The 24,213-nt window shown below is 43.2% G+C and overlaps 1 protein-coding gene across 15 annotated transcripts in view; it reads left to right on the forward strand.

Moving 5' to 3' along the window:
* LOC112969160 (H(+)/Cl(-) exchange transporter 5) overlaps nucleotides 1–20,671 on the forward strand; it is a 53,641-nt gene extending 32,970 nt beyond the window's left edge. For 10 of the 15 annotated variants that reach the window (XM_026072164.1, XM_026072166.1, XM_026072165.1 and 7 more), the window contains 11 exons: nucleotides 4,071–4,222; nucleotides 6,071–6,170; nucleotides 7,618–7,802; nucleotides 8,402–8,524; nucleotides 9,016–9,222; nucleotides 10,249–10,329; nucleotides 11,224–11,766; nucleotides 13,098–13,284; nucleotides 14,432–14,830; nucleotides 17,440–17,656; nucleotides 18,595–20,671. In XM_026072164.1, coding sequence (XP_025927949.1) covers nucleotides 4,071–4,222; nucleotides 6,071–6,170; nucleotides 7,618–7,802; nucleotides 8,402–8,524; nucleotides 9,016–9,222; nucleotides 10,249–10,329; nucleotides 11,224–11,766; nucleotides 13,098–13,284; nucleotides 14,432–14,830; nucleotides 17,440–17,656; nucleotides 18,595–18,685 — 2,285 coding nt within the window. In that variant the 3' untranslated portion in view covers nucleotides 18,686–20,671. Of the gene's footprint in view, nucleotides 1–4,070; nucleotides 4,223–6,070; nucleotides 6,171–7,617; nucleotides 7,803–8,401; nucleotides 8,525–9,015; nucleotides 9,223–10,248; nucleotides 10,330–11,223; nucleotides 11,767–13,097; nucleotides 13,285–14,431; nucleotides 14,831–15,944; nucleotides 16,081–16,458; nucleotides 16,555–17,439; nucleotides 17,657–18,594 lie in introns of those variants that run through there. The other 5 variants (XM_026072162.1, XR_003254591.1, XM_026072170.1 and 2 more) reach the window with 5 other exon arrangements.
* The last annotated feature ends 3,542 nt before the right edge of the window (nucleotides 20,672–24,213 follow it).

Below are 24,213 nucleotides of genomic sequence, written 5' to 3' on the forward strand. Positions count from 1 at the left end.
CAGTGTTGTTTTCTGCATCACTGGGCCTAGTGAAAACCCGTGGCCCACACCTCCTGAAGCCTCAAAGGTATCCCCAATATAGTCATCTTGGAACAGCTTCAGATTCAACTAATAACAGTGATGTTGCACTGGTGATTCCTTTATTTGGGGTAGAGAGCAAAAACAAATGTCTGGATGGATGCTGACTTCCCTTAATGCTGTTTAAAAACAGTCAATAAAGTCAAATCCCCTCTCTTTTATTTTTATTTTTTTATCTCAGCTTTTCCAGATAAGCAACTGCCGTCTTAGCAAGGATGTTAAGTCCAGTGTAATGTGAGAGGTGACCCTGAAATGGGAATTGAGCAGAGGCGAGCAAGCTGGTAAAGACAGTGAGAATGTCTGGTGTTCTGCAGAATGGCCCAGATGGGCGCTCTGTGTTATCCTATCCGGGGGGGGGAGGGTGTGTTCAATCCACGTACTGTGGCAGAGCTGGGGACACCGTGGAAGTTCAAAGCCCAACTTACCTTGTTCAGATAGAGAGTTGTTCTGCTCCAGCCAAAGCCTTTACTTCTGCTATTGCCTTGCAGTCAAGATCTGCAGCTCTGAACTGTAGGTATTGACTTGTTTGAGCTGTATTTGACTGGCATGATCTTGTAACCTGTATCAAATGACTGCTTTGGGAGGAAGGGTTGTTTCCTGGAGAGGCTGCAGTGAAGCACTCATCAGTACGGGTTTATGCAGGTAAGCGGGTCTGTGGGAGGAGTTGCAGGTGCATCTGGGCCGTGTGTGCTGAAGTTAAGGTTATTTTGTGGTACTTGTCAGGTATGCTGTGTGACTCATCTTGTTTCCCTGAGGCCTCCTCTCCTTTTAGAGGCTGCTCTGCAAATCTGTGGAAAATGAGTTTGGGAAGACATCAGAGGTCTGTCTTCCTTTTTTCCTTTTGGATGATGGGGTAGAGAGCTGACTGAATTTCTTCCTTCTTTCCTCCCAGGCCAAAGACAGCTTTGCTGTGGTGGTATCTACAACCTAAATACACTAAACAAAATGCTAAATGTTCTAAAGCCTATTTTATCCTTTTATATAGGAGTTCTAATATGTTCTAATACTTTCTCTTCTCCAGCTTTCACTTTTGATAGGATTTTGGTTTTCATCTTTCTCCCGCCCCCCTTCTTCTGGACAGCTCTAAGTGATTGAGGTTACTTATGGAGCTGTGTGCAGATTTACTCTGCCCAAGTCTGAAATGCCAGCTTCCCTAAATGCGTCTCCCTGTGTACACTCTGGGAAGCTCTTTGTAGTAGTGTGTTGGTGGAGCAAAACATGCATAGTGCACGATGTCTGGATTACTAGGACTGTGTAAGCTGATGCTTGCTCTGCAGAGCACATAGGGTTTAAATAGTATTGATGTGCTCTGGATTGCCAAGTGAGTGATTTGTGATTATTTAAGGCAGGGGTTCCCAACTCAGATGAGAAATGGTATTCTTCACTTGAGCTTGGTTTGGGTCRTAACTGTGTCAACATGCATGAAGCCTCCTATTCAGAAGAGCTAAAGTCCTACAAATGATGGAATTGTCAAGTGGCAGTTCTGAGCAACCCTTCCTAGATGGTATATTTTTGTGATAAGGATTTTCCATTAGCATGGTTTTAGTTTTTAAAAATGTGAAAACAAATAGCAACATAGCAGGTTACACTTAAGAGGTCTCCAGTTGTTAGGGTTGTAGAGAGAGAGTTTGGGAATGAAAGTAGCATGAAAGGCTTCTTAAAGTAATTTCAAAACTAGTATTGAGTGGATAAAGTGGTGGAGTTTGTATCTTCTAAGAACACTTTTGCGTACTGGATAATAAACTGCAGGATACCTGCCATCTCTACTGAAAGTTAACAGAAAGTTTCTTGTAGTAACCCAGGCAATTTTTGTCCTTTCAGCATCTGGTAGCTTTGAAAGAAAAATATATGGAGTAATTACTGAAGGATTCTGTCGATATAGACTTGGAGTAGAGGCCTCAGTGCTTGCATAAGTAAAGGAATGAAGTTTGGGTTGAATTGCACAGAAGAACTTGTTCCATGTCAATTAATCTGTCAAGAAAACTGCTTGATTTCTTTGGATAAGGTTTAAAAGACCTTTGTTTTGTTTTTCCCCAATGTGTTTCAACACCTTCTTCAAACTGCTTGAAAGGAGCTTTAAGAAACATGTTTTTAAAGGAGCAGGGAATAAGAAGTGTTACATTAATGGCTTTTTTAAAGGTTCTTTTCAGATCAAAGGTACTGTTAATATTTTCTTTTCAGAGCAAATGAAAGCAGGAATAGATTCATGAATATTTTCCAGGTGGAAGAGATTTCAATGTGTTTTTTCCAGTGTAGTTAAAAACCACTCAGGTCCTAGGCTTCTACACTGGAAACTGTAAGGGCAAGCTTTGTTCTGCTAATTTCTGTTCGGCAGCATTGCCCCTGTGGTTCAGTGACGAGGAGAGTGCTGCGCAGGGGTTCACCTCCCCTCTGCTGCTCACCCCTCTAATCTTGGGCAATTCGCCTCCTTCCTCCTCTGTCATCTCCTTTGCCCTGCTCCTTCCTAGCCCTGACTTGTTTAGATTGCAGGCTCTTTCAGGCGCATCTGCTAGTGTATCATTACAGCTTTTAGCATAACAAAGCTCTGATGTCAGTCGAAGCCTTGCACCGAGATAAAGTTAATCGTTCAGCTGACTTCTCTGGCATTCTTTCTTACCTGCTATTTAATCAGGGGATCGGCATTGCTGAGAGCCTGTCTCTGCTATTTGAAAAAAATTCCTTCTGCGTTTGCCGGGAAAGCCTCTTAGCCAGCACCGATGATAGCGGTGGTGAAGGTGTTGCTGTTCACCTTCCTGAAACTCTGTTTCTAGCTGCTGTGCTTGGGAGAACTCCTCCCTTGAGACACTTGAAAGGCTTGGGGCAGGCAGATATAACAAAGGGTGGTCAAGAGGTGTTGGTCAATGCATCCATGGCATTGTAGGTGAACCCTTGCACTCGGGTGCGAGAAGGAAGCACAGAGCAAATAACAGAACTGTAAGGAAGTAGATGCCCAGCATTAGCTCATCTGGGAATTTGCTGAGCTGAGACAATTTAACTACCTGGATTTAACCCATTTTTTATTATGGGGTCCAGTATTAATTGATTTATTTTCTTTGCAGAGGATGGTGGAATTGGGGGGAAATGACATTTAAGAAACTGTTGTAAAGCATGGCTTGTGCCATGCAAAGCCTTTAAGTATCACCTTCAGATGGACTTGGTCAAGCCTTGTCACACTGTAGATCAGTAGTTTTTTTGTAGACCCTTGCCTTACCTGTCCCGCTCTCCCCTGGTCTGCTCTCCTAGCTGTGAAGGGACTGTCCTGTGAACAAAATTTTGGGAACCCCCACCTTTAAAACCTGAACACCATCTCCCATGGGCAGGAGCAGATTAGAGAGAAGGTGGAGTGATTTGGCAGTAGCCTAGTTTATTTTCAACTTAATGAAGACTGTAAGCCCTTCAGTTAATGAGGTAAGGCACACCTCAAGGCCTGCTTTGGCATCATCTCCATCTCTGCTTTTGGAGTGCTCCCAACTCTCTCTGAGTAATGGCAGGAGGTCTTTAGATGCCTTTGCTTTCCACTGTCTTACTGCTTCCATTTCTCACATTTGTTTTGTTACTTTAATCTTTGACTAGATCACCTGGGACTTGCTTCAATTCTGCTAGAGGTTTTGAATATTCAGTTTCTCTTTTTCCTCTTCTTTCTTCTTTCCTCAAGTGGCAAAAAACAGCCATGATATGTTCTGGGTTTATGGAAAAGTTAAATCTAGATGTTAGTGTGAGCTTACTTTGGTTCCTGAACAGATGTTTCTAGGAGTCAGCCCATCTCTATATGAGCTGCTAGAGCTGGGGGAAGGGCATAGATGCATTGTGCAGTTAATCCCTGGAAGGCTTGCTTGCTATATTTAGCTCAAGGAACCCTTCAATAGCTGTTTACTTTTGCTTAAATCTGTATTGTTCCCCCTAAGTCAGCATTTTGGTGACTTTTTAGAAGTTTTGTTTTTTCCCCTAAAAAGGGAGAAAACTAAGAAACGCTTAATTTCCCCCTCCTCCAGGGTTTTCCTCATATAATGGAGGAGGGATGAACGGCACAAGCAAAATGATGGATTTCCTGGAGGAACCTCTTCCTGGTGTGGGAACCTACGAAGATTTTAACACTATAGATTGGGTGCGAGAGAAGTCCAGGGACCGGGACAGGCACAGAGAGGTAACATTTCTTACTACTCTTTGGCACAGAAGGCAGAATAGTTAATTTACTAGTTCTGATCACTTTGGAGGCATGTATGGGAGAAATATCTAGTATGGAGGGGTTGCTCCCAGCATGGGAATTGAGAGCTTCTACATAAAATCCTTAGTTTGCGGAAAAAGAATGCAAAATGTAACGCATCACAATTTATCAACTTTTCTATGCCCAAGGTTTAATTAAAAAGGCTTTAGTGGACTTCTGATGTACATCTTAGGTGCCTTAATCATTCCTTTCCTTATGCCATGTTAAACTTTTACTGGATTCTGAAGCATAGCAAAACCTTCGGTCCTACTTTTGGAAGATGCATCCTTTTTATGTGGACTATAAAGAAGAATATAAGCATTTGTTACACACGGTGCTTATTGATAAAGAAGCAGGGGTATTTTTTCCATCACACAATTTCACTTGTGAATGATGCTAACCCTCCTGGAACCTGTGCTGCGTGTTTGAGAAAACTGAAGTGCAGTCCTTTCAGGCTTCATTCCCAGGACTTCCCCACTCAGTGCAATTAAAGGAATCTACTTAGAATGCAAGAGATGCTTTAAATAAAGTACTCGTGTCCCCAGCATGCTCCTGATTCATGAGAAACACTTGCTGGCAGAACTCTTGTAGGGCGGTGACAGAGTCAAACTGGTCTGTTTGCTTGCCAAAATATTCTCTAAAAATTTTTTTGGAGCCTAGAACAACTTGGCTTAAACGGTATCTGTACATTAATTTTCCCTGCCCAGTGTTTGGCAATACAGTATAATGCCCAAACTGAGCGAGTGCAGACCTAACCAAGGGCCCCTGTGGCCCCTACCTCCTCCCCAACAAGTTGTTCTGCTCTGTGGATGATGGGAACAAATCCCAAAGATTTCTTGCCCCCCCCCCCAAGACGTGCAGGTTTTGATTCAGTTAAAAAAAAAAAAGAGATGGTTTTACCCCATTTCCCCCCCCATCCCCAAAATGCCCTGATTTAGTAGCAGTTACAGACATGAACAGTGTGCCTGTTGAAAGATGAAATCTAGAGGAAAAAGCTGATTAAAATAATTCAGGCAGAAAGGATTCTTGCCTTGTCTTATTTATTCCTAGTTTAGTGAGTATTTGCTGGTTTTTGTCAATGTGCCTTTTTATTTGGGAATAATAAGCATGTACTGGAACGTTTCCATTGTGAGAGGCAGCCTGGGTAATTAAGGCATACAGTAGCCGTTCTTTCGTCCTTTTGTGTGGTTGTCAAGAGCAGTGAGACTGACAGGCTTCAAAYGTTCATATCAGACAGGCAAACACGGGCCAGAGACTCTGAAGAACATCTCCATCTGGAGACGTCCCCAGCAATTCGGAGTCCTGGCTTGGAGTGCAGTCAGTGCAAAGTGGTTCTAGGCCCAGCAGTTCATCTTGCAGTCACGATGATATTGCATCTGCTGACCCTTTCAGGTCCAGCTGAGGAGGCCACTGTAGGACATGTGGTGCTTGGCAGAATCTCTTCTGGTCAAAGCAATGTCTGGTGTGCATCACAGCTATTGGGGGAGTAGCTGGAGACTGAAATGCTTCATGTCAACCTGCTTTCACAATTGCTGTGGTATCAACACCCAAGCAGATGGCACTGATAACTTGCTGGGGCCAGAGTGCTCTGAGAGTCTCTTGAATGTTCGCATTTGCTCGTGGCATCAAGTGTTATTAGTAGTAATTATTAATTTTCTGGCTAGGAAAAGTGGAAGTATTCTTGATCTACCCTTGTACATGTCTAATCAGAGCTCCACTTACGATAAYGGCTGTAAAAGCAATGGCTGTGGTGGTGGGGTTTTGTTTGTTTGTTTTTTCTTCTTCTAGATTACCAGTAGAAGTAAAGAGTCAACATGGGCCCTGATACACAGTGTGAGTGATGCTTTTTCTGGCTGGTTGTTGATGCTTCTCATAGGGTTGTTAGCAGGTAAGAGCAAATCTCAATTTAAAACTAAGTACTAGCTCTGTATTGCAGCATCAGGACTGATTCCTAGCACAAACCTATATCATCAGAACAGGAGATTTTGTCCCAGGGCTGCATGAGGGGCTCCACTGATATTTTGTGGCTCTGGTACTGCTTTGCCATTTGAGGAAGATTATTTTTAAATGTTTTGAGGCCATCTTTGTGTAAATACCTAAATACAAAAGTCAAGCAGAAAGCTGTCCTGGGTACAGTTTTGGGTCTGCTGTTGGTTACAGAGCTCTGAAATGAAATCCAGCAGGATGCAGCTGATGAAAGGCGGGGTCAGAGGGAGGTGTCATGCTGTCAATGATCCTTGCTGAATGCTCTTCATTGGCACTGGAAAGGCTGATGCCAAGCACTGTTAACAAGAATTTTTTTTTAACTTAGGAATAAAAGGTCTTGGGAAGCCTTGGAATTTCCCTTGCCTCTTGGAAGCTTCATCCAGAGGCTGACTGGCTGAGACCTTTTAAATAACTTCAGAAGCAAACTTTGGACCCAGTGCAACAGAAGTCAATCAGTCAACTGTAGATATTCTTGATAGAAAGCAGCTAAACATTCATCAGGAGGCATAAAATTAAGTCTTCTGTTAATATTTACATAGAAAAGCTGCTAGCCAGTTTTTCATTAACCAAAAGATTTGCTAAATGTTTAGCATTGCCTCTGGAGTCTGTACTAGCTCTTGCTCATACAGCTCAGAAGGTGCCACTCCTGAACTCCTGTGTTGATTTTGCATTTTAGTAGAGAGTGCAGTTGATCACAGCATTTTTCTGTGGGGGTTGTGGGAGTTCTTAACACAAAAACATGAATTTGCTTGAAGTTCCTTCTTTTAAAATCTGAACTTTTCTTACTCTGATTTGTTTCACTTGGCGCAGTTGTGACTCTTTCCCGTGTGTGTGATGGTGTTTTTTTTGTTTTTTTTTAATTGGGGTTGGAAATGTTTCTCAAAATTCAATGTTATTCCTGTCACAGTCTCAGTGCTGTTAGTTTAACTCTTGGATTAGTGTTTTTGTGCTGGAGACAGTAATGTGTTTTGTCTGTATTCCCCTGAAATGTGGTAAATCCCTTTCTGCTTCTCAGACTACTTGCCATGTTATATTTAATAAGTGGCCTTTCAGTGTAATTGAGAAGAATTAATTTCTAGTGACTTAGGGTGGGTTTTAATGCAATTTGTGAGGGTCAACCTTTGAAATATTATTAGGCATGCTTAGTTTTCTAACTTTTTTCAATATGTACTTGCATAAGCCTTCCCTTTATTTCTCTAAAGGAGAAAAGTAAATTGTACGCAAAAATAGCACTACTGCTCTATTTGTTGGTAGGTGAATCAAAAATGTTTAGAGCAAACTGTAACATTTGGATATATGTCTGCATGAGATGGTTATTAATTTTTAATCTTTTTTTCCCCCTCTAATAGGTTCATTAGCTGGTCTGATAGACATCTCTGCTCACTGGATGACAGATCTGAAAGAAGGAGTGTGTCTGGCAGGCTTCTGGTTTAACCATGAGCACTGCTGTTGGAAATCTAACATAACGTTTACAGACAGAGACAAGTGTCCAGAGTGGAAGAGCTGGTCACAGCTTATGATTGGCCATGGGGAGGTGATGTATACTTACAACTGGTTTTGCTGCTGAATGTACTGTTTCCCCTACCATGCATTGTCTGTTAGTAGTGATCTGTATATATATGCCAGAAGTGCAAATTCTAGGTGTGTCAGCGGTTTGGTATCCGTTGCTGAGGTCTTCCAAGGGCGTAAATAAGCTCAAACAAGTTTCTTCTGTGTTGTCCTCAGGGGGGAGGCAACAGCTTGATACACATAAAAAGTATTGGTTTGCTCATATGTTTGAGACATACTGCTTGGAGGATATTTTGCCCCTGAACACTTTTAGAGCAATTCTGAACTAGCTTAAGTCTTGTGTTTCTGGCAACTCTAGCCGATGGAAAGCCTGCTTGACTGGGACAATATTGGTATACTTTGTTTACCATTTTATGTAATGCTGTCTGGAAATATGATTAGTTCGTACCCCCAACCCAACAAGCCTAACTTGTCCTTGAAGCCACAACTGCTTGTGGTTCCTTTCATTTTTGACTGATGATGAGATTACCTGCTATTTGTGTTGATTGCACTTCCTTCAGTACACAAGTTTGATGTGATCTTCGTTGAAACTATCTAAATTGGGGCACTTTCTCTGCATTTCAGGGGGCGTTTGCATATATTCTCAACTACTTCATGTATGTTATCTGGGCCTTGTTATTCTCCCTTCTTGCTGTGTTACTTGTAAAGGGGTTTGCTCCTTATGCCTGTGGCTCAGGAATCCCAGAGGTGAGTGAGATTGAGCAAAAGTGTTTCTTTAACTTGGGGTAGGGATCCACCATCCAAAGATTACTTGTGTCTGCTGTGGAATAACACTTTCTTGCACTCGAGATATGCAGTGGTTTAATTTATGCTTTATTTCAAACCTTATCACAGAAACATATCTAGTATCTTAAGTCTCCACGTAATCCCTTTAAAAAAGTAGTATATATTAGCATTTACTGCAGGAGGTACAAGAAAAGCGCACAATTTGTGTAAGAGCTACAAAAGCTGGTGTCAGATTATCTTTCAGTAGGGATAGTAACCCCAAAGGAAGGGCTCAAATAGTTGTTTCAGCCTTTGAATATAGAGCCAACTGTATGTTGCTTTTGATAGCTTTCAGAGCCCCTTTCCAACAGTGGGGGAAAGTTGAAGGCAGGTGTTGGGAGCACATAATAAAAAAAGAGCCCTGATCAGGGCTTGAATGAAAGCCTGTAGAACTTTGTGTGTTTGACTTCCAGATCAAAACTATCTTAAGTGGTTTCATCATTAGAGGCTACCTGGGCAAGTGGACGCTGATCATCAAAACCATCACCTTAGTGTTGGCGGTGTCCTCTGGCCTGAGCCTGGGAAAAGAGGGCCCCCTGGTGCACGTTGCCTGTTGCTGTGGGAACATCTTATGTCATCTCTTCACCAAATACAGGAAGAATGAAGCAAAGCGCAGAGAGGTAAAATGAGACTGTGATGCCATTAGACTATTGAGACTGTTATCAGACTGTTGAGATAGTGAGACGGGAGACTGATGGGTTTGGTGTTTTGCCCTGAATGTAAATTGTTCCTTGTTTGGCATGTTCTCAATATGCCTCAGCACAATGCTTAGTTGAAGTAAAAGCTGTCTCAGTAGAAGGTGAYGCCACATCATTCCCCTGGCATAGGTAGTTACCTGACTTGTAATGGAAGCGTTCATTGGTGCTAACTTGCCCAGTTGTACAAGGCTTGTTAGTGTTTGCCATATATTTCCATAAACTCTCAGGAGTGTCTGAGGGACTTGGACCTGGCCATATGAACAGACTGAAGAACTTTGCTTATGAGGACACACTGCAATCGTGATGGACACGGTGTAAGAACAAAGCTAACATCTCACATGAAGCTCATAAGTGTTCCCTCAGAACGTTTTAAGGCTTTTTTCCTGAACAAGTCACTGCAGAACAAATACTGTGAGATGCCATGTATCACATTGGCCAAGTTATCTTCTGGCAAACCAGGAATGACAGAATCCACCTTGTGGGCAAGCAGGGTTTTGGTGGGCTTCACAGGGTCTCTACTTACACATTGTCACCACATTCTAAGAAATGATATGAATGTGAGACAAACAAACATGGCAATAGTCAGTGTGTGCTAGGAGACGAAATTGCCATTCTTCTGCTTTAATGAAGCTTTATCTAAGGTGAAAGCATGGCCTGAGATGAGATGAAACAAAGATAATTGCAAGCTATGTCAGCTCTACTAATTGAGGGGGAGGAGGGGCTGTTTAAACACTAATATTTTTGTAGCTGCTTGTGGATTGCAGTGCTTTTCCCAAGAGATTTAGCTCACTGTCTTTTCCCCTGCTGTCTTTAAAACAGATTGCACTAGCTTACTCTGCACCCACTGGAGATAAAAGTTGTACATATTTAAGTAAAGGAGATCAACAAAAAAGGGGAAGGCTGGGGGGAAGCCCTAAAACTTTTGACTGACTTCAGTTTCTCTCTTAGGTTTTATCAGCAGCTGCAGCTGCTGGTGTGTCTGTAGCTTTTGGTGCACCGATTGGAGGAGTGCTCTTTAGCTTGGAAGAGGTAACAGCATTTTGTATTAGCTCTTGGCAAGCTGTTTTATTGCAAGAACTGATTCTGCTGGTTTAAAAATACAGCCTGCTTATAACAGCTTGGTTATAGAAGGGAGAGCCAGTTAAATGCTGCTTGATGGATTTACAGGGGTCTGCTAAGCAACCTAAAAGCTTACTGGGGCTTCGGTTAAGTCTCATGAATACTTATTTCAGAGGATGTCAATCTGTAGCTTGGCAATAAATCTGTTGTCCCCCAAGTCTGCCTATGCTACTCAGCACTGACTACTCACACTCATAGCCTGTTATGTTTTCCACATGTCTCCTGTCTCCCTTACCGCTCTGTCCCCAGTATACCTCAAAATAAGCTTTTATCTAGCCTATTAAGCCCCTTTTCTTCCAAAGAAACTTCTAATTCCATTGTTTTGCCCCAGACATGAAACAGGTCACTGCTGCTTATTTCAGGATTAACTGAGAGGAGAAGGAATAGGACAGTTTTGCTCAACTGAGCAATAGTTTGCTCAGCTTGTAGTAGCTGCTATGGCAAGCACTGCTGTTTGGCACTCCTGCACCTTGCAGAACATGCCAGACAGAGTTCTCTGGATGCAGCTCATAGCTAATCTGTAACACCTTGTATTATGCGATTAAGACACCTGCACTTCAGGGATCATAGAAGACATTTGTTGCATTGAAAGTATACAGCTCAAGGCCCATCCTGATCGTTGTAACTATGAAGAATGGAGCTCAAAATCAAGCCTGGGTACCTGCCTAAAGAGGAGGGTGTATAGCCAGTAAGCATCAGTCTCAGTTGTTTATACTTTGTGCAGTGGTGGTTTTGTTACTGGGCAGCAATCAATGTAGTGACAAGTGATGAAGTGACTGAATCTGCTTTTTCCTTCCTTTATAGGTCAGTTATTATTTTCCTCTTAAGACGCTGTGGCGCTCTTTCTTTGCTGCTCTGGTAGCTGCGTTTACTCTGCGCTCCATCAACCCTTTTGGGAACAGCCGCCTGGTTCTCTTTTATGTGGAGTTTCACATGCCATGGCATCTTCTGGAGCTTATACCATTCATCCTTTTGGGAATATTTGGTGGGCTTTGGGGAGCTTTCTTCATTCGCAGTAACATTGCCTGGTGCAGGCGACGCAAGACAACCAAACTTGGCAAATATCCAGTGCTGGAGGTGTTTGTAGTGACTGCAATCACAGCTATTCTGGCCTTCCCCAATGAATACACCAGAATGAGCACCAGCGAGCTGATTTCTGAGCTATTCAATGACTGTGGGATTTTGGACTCTTCCAAGCTCTGCGAGTATGTGAATGATTTCAACAGCACCAAAGGGGATGACCTGCCAGATCGAGCTGCTGGCCAAGGAGTTTACACAGCCATGTGGCAGCTGGCTTTGGCCCTTATAATGAAAGTCTTCATCACAATCTTCACCTTTGGCATGAAGGTGAGAATTGCCTGTAGAGGAGCTCAGATTCAGGGTTTCTGCAGTGAATGAGAAGAATGCTAGTGGAGCTTTATTTGCTCCATAAACAGACATGTTTGCCTCCCAAAACTTTGACAAAAAAGGTGAAAAGTATGCTTTGAGTGGATAATATTAAGAGCATGATTGTTCTGAGGGCACTGGAGCCCCTTACCCTGAGTGTGGCTGTCGAATGCAATAACTGAAGCTGGTATGTCTGGGCTTCACATTCAATTTTCTGAATACTGAGCACTTCTAGATTGCCTTTCCTTACGTCTTTTTGATACTCCCCCATGTATGTAATAGTTAATTACAAAGTGGTTTGAGATCTTCGTTTGTAAATGCTTGCTTATATGAAAGCTGTTCGTTGGTCGGTCATACTTGTCCAGCTGCAGCCTCCTGGGCTGTGAATATACTGCCTAGCTCTGACCTTTGCTTCAGTGGGATATTAGCAGGAGGGGCTAAGCACCTTTTCTTCCCTGTAGTCTTTTTGCCTGGATCTCCCAGTAAAGGTGAGTCAGCCCTACAGGTTTGCACCTCATTGTTGCAATGGTGTGGCCCATGATGTTCAAGGGCAGTCCTCAAGTACCTTAGAAAGATTATGTTGATGTATCAAAAAGTGATATATGAAAGGGGGCAGAGGGGAGAAAAGTTTCTCTGACTTCAAAAAACAGGAGCTTTTAAAGTCTGAAAAGGGCTGAAGTAAATGCAGTGGTGAAATGTGCCGACAGTGGTGCTGCTGGGTATGACATGTACTGTATATGCTATTTCTAGACACCTGCACTTTCAAGGTGGAATTTGAATTGCAGACAGGAAAGAAGGATTATTCTACTTCCAGTAGGTGAAACCTGCAGAGCTGGAAAATACTGTGCATGTAGTCAACAAGTAGTCATGTGGTTGGAAAGGAGGGGGAGTGTTAGTGGTGTGCAGGTGAGGCTTTGGTATACTTTCATAGTAGATAAGCTTTTTAAAAAAAAGCTGCTTCTGTTCTACGCTAATCTGGTCTGTATGGCTATTTCTCCTGCTCAGAAAGAAGTAAATTCAAACTGTTACAGAGACTTTAGAGCATGGATTGTTTCATTAAGGACAGTGGCATGCCCAGTGCTTTCCCTTGTCAGTTGAAGGATACAAGGTGATACTCTCCCACCACCTTTTCAGTGCAGGAAGAGAAGAGGTGTTGGAGCAAGGCAACCTTATCAATTTTAACTTTAGCATAACCTCTAATACAGTCATGTTTTGAACTTTTAACTGTCACTAGTCTTTGAATGCTGCCTTCCTGAGAAATGCCATGTTTACTGACGTGTTTTTTTTCATAGGTCCCTTCAGGTCTCTTCATCCCCAGCATGGCAGTTGGTGCTATTGCAGGCAGATTGCTAGGAGTAGGAATGGAGCAGCTGGCATTTTACCACCACGACTGGGTCATCTTCAGTGGCTGGTGCAGCCAAGGCGCTGACTGTATCACTCCTGGCCTCTATGCAATGGTTGGGGCTGCAGCATGTCTAGGTAAGCACGATGTCTTTTGAAATCCAAAGTGCAAGTTTTGGACTTGGTTGGCTAGGGTAAAGAACTGTAGAAAAGACTAAAATGCTGCTGCTCTTCTTGCAGTCTGGAATAACTGACTTCATCTCAAGAACAGGAGACTTTGTAGTAGTATATATAATGTGTTTCTCATCTTTCTGCCTCCTTTCTCTGGCATGAACCTATCGCTGGATGTGATAGGTTTCAGTGGGGAATCTTCTGAATCCATAGATCAAACAAAAAACTGGCAAGGGGCTTTAGATTTTTCCTGTAGGTTTTCAAGTCTTTTTACTACTTCTTCTGGCCATTAATCTTACAGTGCAGCTCTTCTTTCAAGTGCTGTTTGGTGGGGGTTTTGGTTGGTTKGTTTGTTTTTTGTGTGTGGTAACACTACTCCTGCTTGGCAAAAGTTCCTGTTGAGAAATTGAATGCATGTGACTGAACTTCACTTTCTCTGCAATTCCTAATCCTCTCCTTCACAGAATAGCGTATTTAACTCTTAAGGTACTACTTTATGGTATTAGGAGAAACTTTTATTTAAGGAGCAGTCAAAGCTCGTGAATCTGTTTATGGAGGTGTGCGTAAGGCCCTTTTAAGGCATGAGCAGACTCTTTTGAAGCAAATTTTGGAGTTAATTTTCTCTCATGTTAAGTAACAGGATAACCCTTCTAGCAAATTGGCATTGCTATTATATAGTGTTAAGCAGGAAGTTTTGAACAGACATGCATCATTCGTGGATCAGAAGATCTGCTATCAAAGGACATGTGATGCTGGGGTGTGTCCCATTACCTGACTGAAATTCATGTGGTCTTTTAAGGATGCTGAGTTCTGAGAAGGACCCATCAAAAATCATGTGGCAAGAGGGCCCCTGAAGCCAGCCCATGACATAATATACTAGAAAGGATAGTTGGTTTTAATACCATGTTTTGTTCACATTTGGTTTCCGTTGCAATACTGAATGTGATGCCTGTTTCCTAGGTAGGAGTTCAATAGGACAACCGTTTTCTAATACAAGAGGTTGTCTTGATGGCTTGGCAGAGGACAGCTGTAGCAAATGTCAGGAACAGCTCTGCTGGCTGGAAATCCCTAGAAGCATGTTAATGTGGTCTATCTTCCTGTGTTCTGTTTGTAGGTGGAGTGACTCGAATGACTGTGTCACTGGTGGTCATTATGTTTGAGCTCACTGGTGGACTGGAATACATAGTTCCTCTGATGGCAGCAGCCATGACCAGCAAGTGGGTGGCAGATGCTATTGGGCGGGAAGGCATTTATGATGCCCATATTCGTCTCAATGGCTATCCTTTCTTGGAAGCCAAGGAAGAGTTCTCTCACAAGACACTTGCAATGGATGTAATGAGGCCACGGAGGAATGATCCTCCTCTGACTGTCATCACTCAGGACAGCATGACAGTAGAAGATGTTGAGGCCATAATCAATGAAACAACGTACAGTGGCTACCCGGTGGTGGTGTCACGGGAGTCCCAAAGGCTTGTTGGATTTGTCCTCAGGAGAGACCTCATCATTTCAATCGGTAAGTGAAGAGAGGCAAGATATTGTGTAGTTGAGTGGTGCATTTAGAGGCCTTAAATGGTACAGGCTGTAACTTCACAAATTCAAACACCCAACAGTGGTGGGAATATGCTTACTGAAGCAAGCATCCCCATCCCCCAGGAATGTGGGGTTTGCAAGCACTGAGAGCGAAGGACAGTGCAACTTCCACAGTGCAATTAGTGCAGCTCTGCTGAACTCATAAACCTTAAGGCACCAATGTGGAGCATGAGACTTCTTTTCAGCAAGAACTAAGCCTCCTTGTCTTTGTGTCTTGTGGATATGGAAAGCTTTCTTAATTGTTAATATCTCAAATCTTGTTATATTGCATTCAAGAAAAAAGTCTGGTTGGAAACTAGGTGTATGTACTGAATATTGGGTCACATTTGAGGTGGCACTGCCAAACCTGTAAATATAGATGTTGATGTTTAAGGAGAGTCTTCCCTCTCTCTGCATCACTGAAAGCCAGCCCAATGTTTTACTTATTTCACTTGTGCCCTGCATTGTTTGTTTTGAAGCAGGTGGTATGTGGTGCTGGCAGAACTTGATGAAACGCTGTTCTGTCATCACTTGGATGCAGTTTTCATCTGTGATGTGAGTTGAGCTCCTTGGAAACAACACTTCTGCCCTTGCCATATCACAATTTAGAGCACATTATAGGTTCCTCTTGCTCTCGTGTTTCCTGGAAACTTGCAACTGCTGTTTCCCAACATCAGAAGCTCAAGCTCAAGTTCTCATCATGGTAGCTCTTGCTGGCTTATGTGGAATGGTATTTCTTTTGTTGATGAGTCAGGAAACATCTGAGTGCATTAGGGCTGAGGGGCATTTCAGTCCTTTAAAAGCTGTCTGCACTGAAATGAAGACTGGGACTGGGCATAAGGGCACCTAGCCCCACACACCCTGCCTGTTTAGTCCTTATTGATTGTATCCAGCAGTAGCTTGGGCTCAAGCATCTACACAAAGCTTTGGAGAGCTGGACTTACCTTGGTCAACACTTCCTTGTGCAGTCACCAAGCAGGGTTCGTGCAAGCCCCGTGGTGAGCTGGATAGGAGAACTGATTCAGCTAAAAATGTGTTTTTCCTCATTGCTGGGTTAGCTTCCTGCAGATCTGTTCACTGTTCCAACTCTTCTTGGGGCCACATGAACACTGGTGCAAAGGAGCAGGAGAGAAGAGGGTGGCAGTTACCTTGGGGGAAAAAGCAGATGCATGATTCTTGAATAGCATGATCTCAAGRTATTAAACATGTGTGAAGTCTGTGGTGTGTTCTCCAGCGCGTGGTTTAATGCACCATCTCAGTTCAAGCTTGAGAACTTTCTGTAGGGACAATGTGAAATTCTGGTCCTGAGCTAGCTTCGTCCCATGGCAGTACCAGAGTAGCTTTTGTAGTTAAGTTGTCTGCAGCCGTGAATCAGCTCTGGCTGTTCCCTCTCTGTTTTAAAGTAGGTTTTCGGTGCCAGTTTTAGGACATGTGCAATATAGTCTTTTGGAGCATGCAGATACTGTTCTTAAGTTCTCTTGATAAATATCTGGCTAAATGTTTATGACAATATGGAAGCAAATATAGAAAAAGCACACTGTCGCATTGTAATTATGTGCGTTTCCTTCCGTCAGGCTGCTTTGTGGTATGACCATGATTTCTTGGTTTTGTGGTGTTCTGAATCTCCAGGGACTTCTTGAGAGTAACCTATTTCCCAAGATAAGCACAGTAAGGCATTGTTGTGTGCTACAGGATGGGATTTAGCTTTTGATAGCCTGCTGAAGGGTATTCAGTGTGGGTTTTCTTTGTTTGTGTTTTTTTGTTGTTGTTTTTTGTTGGGKTTTTTTTTGGATACCGAGTCAGCCACTTCCCAATGAGTCTAGTAATGTAAATATCAAATCACAGCTATGATACAGCAGGCATCCAAAATGCCTGTGTAGGAGGAGAGCTGTAATGCACTAGTGTAAATATCTGAGTAGTGGCAAGTACTTAAGACCATGCTGAGCTGTTCTCTAGTCTGAACTCTAGTTCATGTGTGCAGAGTCTGAGCCAGCAGGTAAAGTTCTTAAAAAATACTTTAGCTACTCTGCAGGGTACCCAGATCAGTGAATGGTAAAAGTACAAAGCATATTATCTAATCACTCTTAAAACTGGCAAGTTAAAGGTCTCCAGAATTTGCCTTTACACAACACTTATCCCACTGCACTTCCTCTGAATGGGAAATGTGTGCAGCAGTGGGTATCTCTGGACATGAAAAGGTATTTTCTCTAAAAGTTTCCATTCTTTTGGCCAGAGGAAAATGCTGAGATGTGTGGCAGCCTTGATGTTTAGGCAAAGCACTGTAGCATGGTTTGTGACCTGCAGTAGATCTCATCCTTGGAGTGAAATGTTGGAGTCCTTGGAGGTAATGATACAGTTATTAAAAGATAGGATGGAAACATTGCACCTCTACTTGGGTCATTAGGTACATGCCTTGTGAAACGGTGTGGGTGAAGTGAAGGAATGGACCTTTGTTAAGGTCATCCCAATGTGGTCAGAGAGAGAAAAGCATATGCTCTTCTACTTAGAAAAGGAAAGGAGGGATGATATTTAATCAAATATTTCCTTTTCCAGAAAATGCCCGGAAGAAGCAGGATGGGATTGTGAGCACTTCAATTATTTATTTCACTGACCACTCTCCTCCACTGCCTCCAAGCTCCCCATCCATGCTCAAACTCAGGAGCATCCTGGACCTCAGTCCTTTCACAGTGACAGACCAAACGCCCATGGAAATTGTCGTGGATATATTCCGCAAGCTCGGATTGCGCCAGTGTCTGGTCACTCACAATGGGTAAGAATGCTTCAGGCAGACCGTGGGCCCGGGATCCCATAGGATAATGTTGAACTACTTATAGATCTGAGTTGAGACCTGCTCTCCTTCAAGTGAGCGAAGGCCTCCAACATGCAGAGCACTGAGTACCAACCAGAGCAACTGTAACTTGGAAACAAGCAATTGTGGAAGCCCTGAGCTGCTTTTGGTTGAGGCAGTAATGGAAACAGTGAAGTCGTAACACAGGTCCATATGGTGATGACTTTGACATCCCTAACACAGATGGAAAGGGCTCATGACCTCTTCCATCTCAAATCTGGTCATGCACATTGTGTAATGACTTGAATTCACTTTAGTGTCAGTTCAGGAATTGTGTGTTGAGGCAGGGATGAGTGAGGGCAAAGAATTAAAACTAATGATTTAAGTCACTATCTGTTCACTGAAGTGACACTATAAAAGGAATTATTCTCTGTGTTACCAGATATGGTAGTGATGCAGTTGGACTAGTTGAACTATTCTGCTTCTGACAGAAAGTAGCATTGTTAACCAACACTTTCCAGCAGAAGTTTTGTTTAATTAGTCCCCTGCATTAGCGAATCTTGGCATGGCTCTTGAACAACTCCTTTTTTGAAATTAAAGCTGCTGAGAGGATCAGGACTTAAAATGCAGTCCTAGAAATTCAAATTGATCTTTTTGGAGAAGGTTGGTGGGTGTTAATGAAAACTATTAACACTTGTCTTTTGGCTCTGATCTTCTTACCTGTGTTTGTATGAAATACTGATAGAATATCTGATTGGAGATGGTGAACACCATACTTCCTGTGGAGTAACTGCACTGTGATCCGAAAAAGCACTTTGACTACTGCAGAGCATTACAAATTATCATCTGAGAAGCCTTGTGAGAGTTGAGCATATGCCCTCTGGGAGCTGATGCACTAATAATGTGTGTTCATTTTTTAGGAAGCTACTTGGGATCATTACCAAAAAGGATGTATTAAAGCACATTGCACAGTTGGCTAACCAGGACCCAGATTCTATACTCTTCAATTAAAGGCAGACTAATAGGTATTGTGTGTTTGACACAGAAGAAACTTTATAAAGATCCTGGATATTCTTTCCTATTTTTATTGAGACCTTGCAACTGTTTTTGGCATTTCCTTCTGTGGAACTGAAGAAGATAGATATATTTTTTTTTTCTACAGGATAACCAATTGCACTACATAATCTGTGGAAATTAATCTTCTCTTTAGAAGAAAAAGGACTTTATTTACATTGCTTTTGTGAAGTTGCATTGGAAAGATTCCATGAAGGAGTAAAAGCAAAATGCTACAGAATTATCTCTTTTTTATTTTATTTGAATTCTTGTAACTAATGTGGGGAGGGAAAGACAAGGACCCAGTTCTGTGTCTTCAGAAGCTTTGAAGGAGAAGGATGATTTTGCATGCAGCATTCAGGTGGTGGCAGAAAGATAACAATTATAACTCAGGGGCAGTGTATTCCCAGTTAGCCACTTAAGTCCTTCTACAGTAAAACAGAAGGAGAGAGAAAAAAGGAGGAGGAAAAAAAAAAAAAAAGCACTTACCAAATTGTAAGACAGCTTTGTAACTGACCCCACATAGGAGCTCAACTCCTTAGTTATCAGTATCGGCTAGCTGAGGATGGTTTGGTGAAAGAATGAAAACAAAAAAAATCACCTAAGGAGCAGATCTGCTTAAAACTGAACTCTATTTCTGATTGGGAAGAAGCTTATTTTGGTTACTCTTTTATGAATGTATTTAATTTCACTTTGTGGCTTGCAGACAGAAGGCGTTAATGGTTGTATTCTTGTCATTTTTTTTTCTTAGATATCTACCTAAGGATTTCTCCTCCTGATTTCTCTTGAGCCTGTAACTGAAATGGTAAAGGCTGAGTCCTAAGTTTATTGCCCTGGCTTTACTGCACTTCCATCCAATCCCTGATCACATTAGATATTGCACAACTGACCTCTTCCTTAATCAGCAGTGTCTGAGGATGTCTTAGTGGAGACTCCTGTACCCAAGATGTTTACATAAATGCATATTCTGTTCCCTACTCCTCTCCCCAGTCCTGCACCAAACTCAGGCTCAAATCCTGGCTCTAGGATTGAGAAAACTGCCACTTTATGTATGTTCGCCACTTGGTGTCTCTCCTTTTACCAACAACTATGCAATAAAAACCCTTTCTGACCATTGTCAACAAAATGACTTGTCCCTCAGTTGTCCCATTCCACGTCTGTGCTTCTCAAATCCCTGTCCCAGATTTTATCAAATTATTTATGTTAATAAAAACTGAAATTTTGAAAATATATAAATGCATTTGGAGGCCAATGATATTCACTATGGCTTCTATCTAGAGCAGGCTTTATTTTACTGTCTGTGACTGAGGATTGTTACTGGAAAGAGAGCTTCCATTCATCTCTGGCTCACCCCTGGGCATTCACAAGGGAGCCCTGAGCTGAGTGTCCGCATGAAGGGAGCCAAGCTCTCACTGAGTGATGGCCAAGAATTAAGGAGCTGGAGAAATGAGGGGGGGCTCCTAATCCGCTTCCTGATGGACAAACCTCTGGCTGTTAAACACGTGTTGCACTTTGCACAAGCATGCCTCTCTGGCAATCTCAACTGAAGAGGCCACGGCAACTGAACTGCTCTCGTCCCTGGCTGAGGTACCTTCAGAACAAGGCTGAGGCATCACTGGCAGGAAGTGATGAGGTGTCAACCTGACACTGCTACCCCAGCCCATGATACACCTGTTCTGTCGGTAAATGTCTAGAGTTGGCAGGAAATTTTGCCAGTCTTAAACTCTTGAGTATAAATAAACAAATTTCTCATCTCTACTTTGCACAGAAGTCAGTTTGTTTATTTTTCAAAGCCATCCAGCAACAGGTATCTGTCACCACTGCTTTAATGCTGCAGTGAGATGATGTCTGCCACTTGAATTCTTGTATGGTTGAAAGGGGACTCATACCAACATGTTACTACTGGATCAGATATCTTTTAAGAAAATAAATGCCTTGACTTTGTCTGTGGTGTTTTTGTGCAGCAGGAGATCTCTCGCTCTGTCCTCTTAGAATTAAAACAAAAGCTGTGGTATGCCTGGAAATGCTTTGTAGCTTGGTATGGTTTACATTCTGCCTCTGCTCTGGCTGTCAGCAGGCTTTGGGTGGTTGCATCAGAAACTTTGCTTTTAAATGCTTATGTCCTATTCTTAGAGGCTTGTCCCCATAGATGCTCTTTCCCACACGAGATCCTGTTTGCTTTTGGCACACTTGTGACCCCAGAAAGCACAAAGCTTTTTGTTTTACACTTTTCTGCTTACCTTACAATATACAGAAAGGCTCTAGCTTGTGAGCGTAACCCCCAACTCCCACTGTCTCCTTTAATTAGACCCACACTACATGAGAGCCGAGATCCTGCCACAGTCATTAGCATGTAACATGTCAGTTAATGTGCTGAGCACTGTTCTCACAGAGGGGAAAAGGAGCGACCGTTTCTGGGAAAGTGGCAGTAGTGCACTGCGTGCCAGCAAAATAGCAAGAGCTGCTGAAAGGAAAACCCATTAACAAAGCTGGACTGTTGCAGTTGGCAGGTGCCTTATCTGGGGATGAGCAGATGTTCAGAGGAGGCCCACAGAGGCTGTGTCATGCAGGTTTGGAGGCATTTGAAGCCCAACCCTCACAGGTAGTGTCAGGCAAATCGGAGGGGTGCTTGGAGAGGAAAGACTTCTCCTGGAAGGCATCCTGTAAAGGGTCTGCAGTGAGGAGTTCCCAGGCTCGGGGCAGGAAACACCTGTTTGGCACCCTGATGAACCAGCAGGTAACCCTGTGGCATCTCTTCACCTCCTGGAAGTTGGTTTTGGAGCTTTGGCTGCTGTTCTCTTTGCCAGTGGTGTCCCTTTCTGAGCTGTCAGCTGGCCCTGGAAGTGTTGCCTGATGAGCTGCAAAATAAGCTCATTCTAGGGTTTCTGAAGGTGGTGTTAGTCTGTGGATTTGGGGCAATGAGCCATTGGTGTGCTTATCGGGCGACTTTGCAGTGTGGGCAAATTGTCCTCAAAAGGTTGGCCTGAAAAAATCACATCACAGGTGAGAGTTGTCAGAAAACATGAACCCGGGATTTGTGGGAAAGCCTGGTAGAGCTGCATTTTAGAGAGCCTTGGTCCTCGGTGGAGACAGGATTTTGAGTCCTTACTGTGCCAAACCAAACATAGTGATGATGGGCAAATAAAAAAATGTTGCAAGGGGTAAAAGACTTCTCTTTGTGAAGGAGAAACCTGCCTCTTGTCTGAAAAGATCTCTGCACTCATTTGTTTTTAAAATGAAAGCTGGTAATAATATTTATATATTTTTTTAACTCAATCATTTTCTACATTGGCCCTGATCAATAAAACTGTCTTGGAAAGAGGTTCTCCTGCCCCAGAGTGTTCTAGCTGCTGCAAAGTGTTTTGCTCCATCTGCTTGTTGCTTTTGTGTTGCTTTACCTTCAGAGGTACTCCAGGAGGAGCCGTGGGGTCTCTCATCAGCAAGCAGCACATTGTACATGTCATCTCCAGTGAGAATTCAGGGAGGAAGCTGAAAAGTGGTTGTATAAATCTGTAAACCTGAAAAATAAAACCAAGCCTTTGAGCTCACTTGCTAAGCAAGAAATGTGGTTTGCAGCACTTGGTTAAACAACCAGAGATATGGCTGGTGTTGGTGCACTTTTAAACACTTTCTCATCTGTTGCTGAAACCTCCTGACTTTGGGGGTGAAACTGTGCGAGGAGATGTCTGTCTATAAATTGTTTTCTTTACCTCTTACCCTAAAGAGGAAGGGAAATTGGGGGAAGATGTTATATTTATGAAATATGTTATTCAGGACAATTTCTGGGAGAGGTTCAGATGCCTGTTATAGCTTTGGTCTTAAAGGTGGGTTGTGATTTGAGGTTGACTTTGTCTTCCAGGGAGTGTACGTGCTAGGAGTTGAACACAAAAAAATGCATGAGGTAGCTTATTATGGAAATGTGGGGCCACTGGAGTGGTAGGCTCTCAGTTACACTCTTCTGCTTGACCCATGTCCTTCCCCCGGCCAAGGAGAAATGCTCCATCCTCTGAACTTTGCCTTAATGAAATATAGTGTAAAATGCATCATGATCCCCCCTCTATTCACCCTGCCTTGTGCCAAACTGGCCTAAGGCAGCAGATACAGGGTATTTGTGGGTGGGAAGCAGGGTGGTGGAAGGGGCAGGCTCTTTCTCAGGTCACAAATTTCATTTGCAGATTTGTCCAGATTCCTAGTGATGGGCAGGAGAAGAGCAAAGGGACAGTGGTGACCAGTGTGGCAGATTTCATCCTGTGTCTCCCACACCATTGGGGACAACGCTGAGGAAGCCAGAAAGTGGAACTGTTTATTCTGGTACCTCTGGCTTGTCTCACTTGGGGTAGTAAAGAGGAAAACAGTGTAGCTAGTCTTTCCTTTGGTACATGGGATATATGGGTCTGGATCAATTCAGCTCAGCTGCTTCCTTGCATACAGGCTGCTGTTCCCAAAAGGAGAGCATGTTCAGAGCCAGGGAGAGGGACTTGGGCCAGGAGATCTCTGTGCTGGGAGAGAAGCAGGAAAAAAATGTAGGACTGTGACACACAAGATCATGCATGTGCTAGTGATAAAGGAGGAATGATACAGCTGCTGGGATCAGATTCAGTGTTCCAGCAGCCCTGAGGCCTGTTGCTAGAAGTCCAAGGTCTGGGCAGTAAAGGGAAATTCAATATTGGAGGGGAGAGAAGTCATCTTCAAAGCAGTACCCCTCCCCTGGCATCTTGGTGGGACCTCACAGTACCATAACGTCTCAGGCTGCAGACCCTCTGCAGCTACGCTCCTGGAGGCTCCATCCAATAAACCATTGAGCTTTTCACAGAATTTCCCTGAATTTTGCAGAGGTTTTCTGCAGTGCTCGGCGAGCACAAGCGCGGGCACAGTGGTGAGGTCATCGAGTCCAAGCACCTGCTTGAAAGCATTTGGTGAAAGCCTTGTGAGCAACATGCCTCCAGTGGGACTGGTGCAGATGCAGTGGATGAAAAGGGTCTCCTGTTCACAGCAGCACAGGGCTGATTCTGCTCCCTTGCATTGTAAGCGCATTAATGTTTTCCTGTAGGTAGGACCAGGTTAATGAGTGTCCTGCTTCCTGTGGCTATTTGAATCTTTCTCGCTGAAGGAATTGGATTTATTAATTGTTATTTTTCTGCTTTGAGGATTAACTGATGTTTGGGGAAGAGTTGGCACTGTGCTACCCCCAAGTAAGGCATGCAGGGAAGTGAGGTGGGATTGAAGATGTTGGAGGAGCAGTGGCATGATGTGCGAGCTTTCTGAATTCTCACCTCTGTATTTACGTGATAATAGGGTCATAACCTCTAGTACACCAGGGCTTTCTCTTTGTATGCTTTATTTATGCTGTTCCAAGAAATGGTTTCCTGGGGTGTTGACGTGTTTTTCAGTGTGGATTTCCTCCTTATCTCCGAGAACTTGCTCTGGACTTGGGACTCGAAAATAAAATCAGACCTGTTGGGAAGGGAATGCCTGCAAACAGAAGA

The sequence above is a fragment of the Apteryx rowi genome, unplaced genomic scaffold (assembly GCF_003343035.1).
Source record: "Apteryx rowi isolate R43461 unplaced genomic scaffold, aptRow1 scaffold_338, whole genome shotgun sequence".
In the NCBI taxonomy this organism is placed as follows: Eukaryota; Metazoa; Chordata; class Aves; order Apterygiformes; family Apterygidae; genus Apteryx; species Apteryx rowi.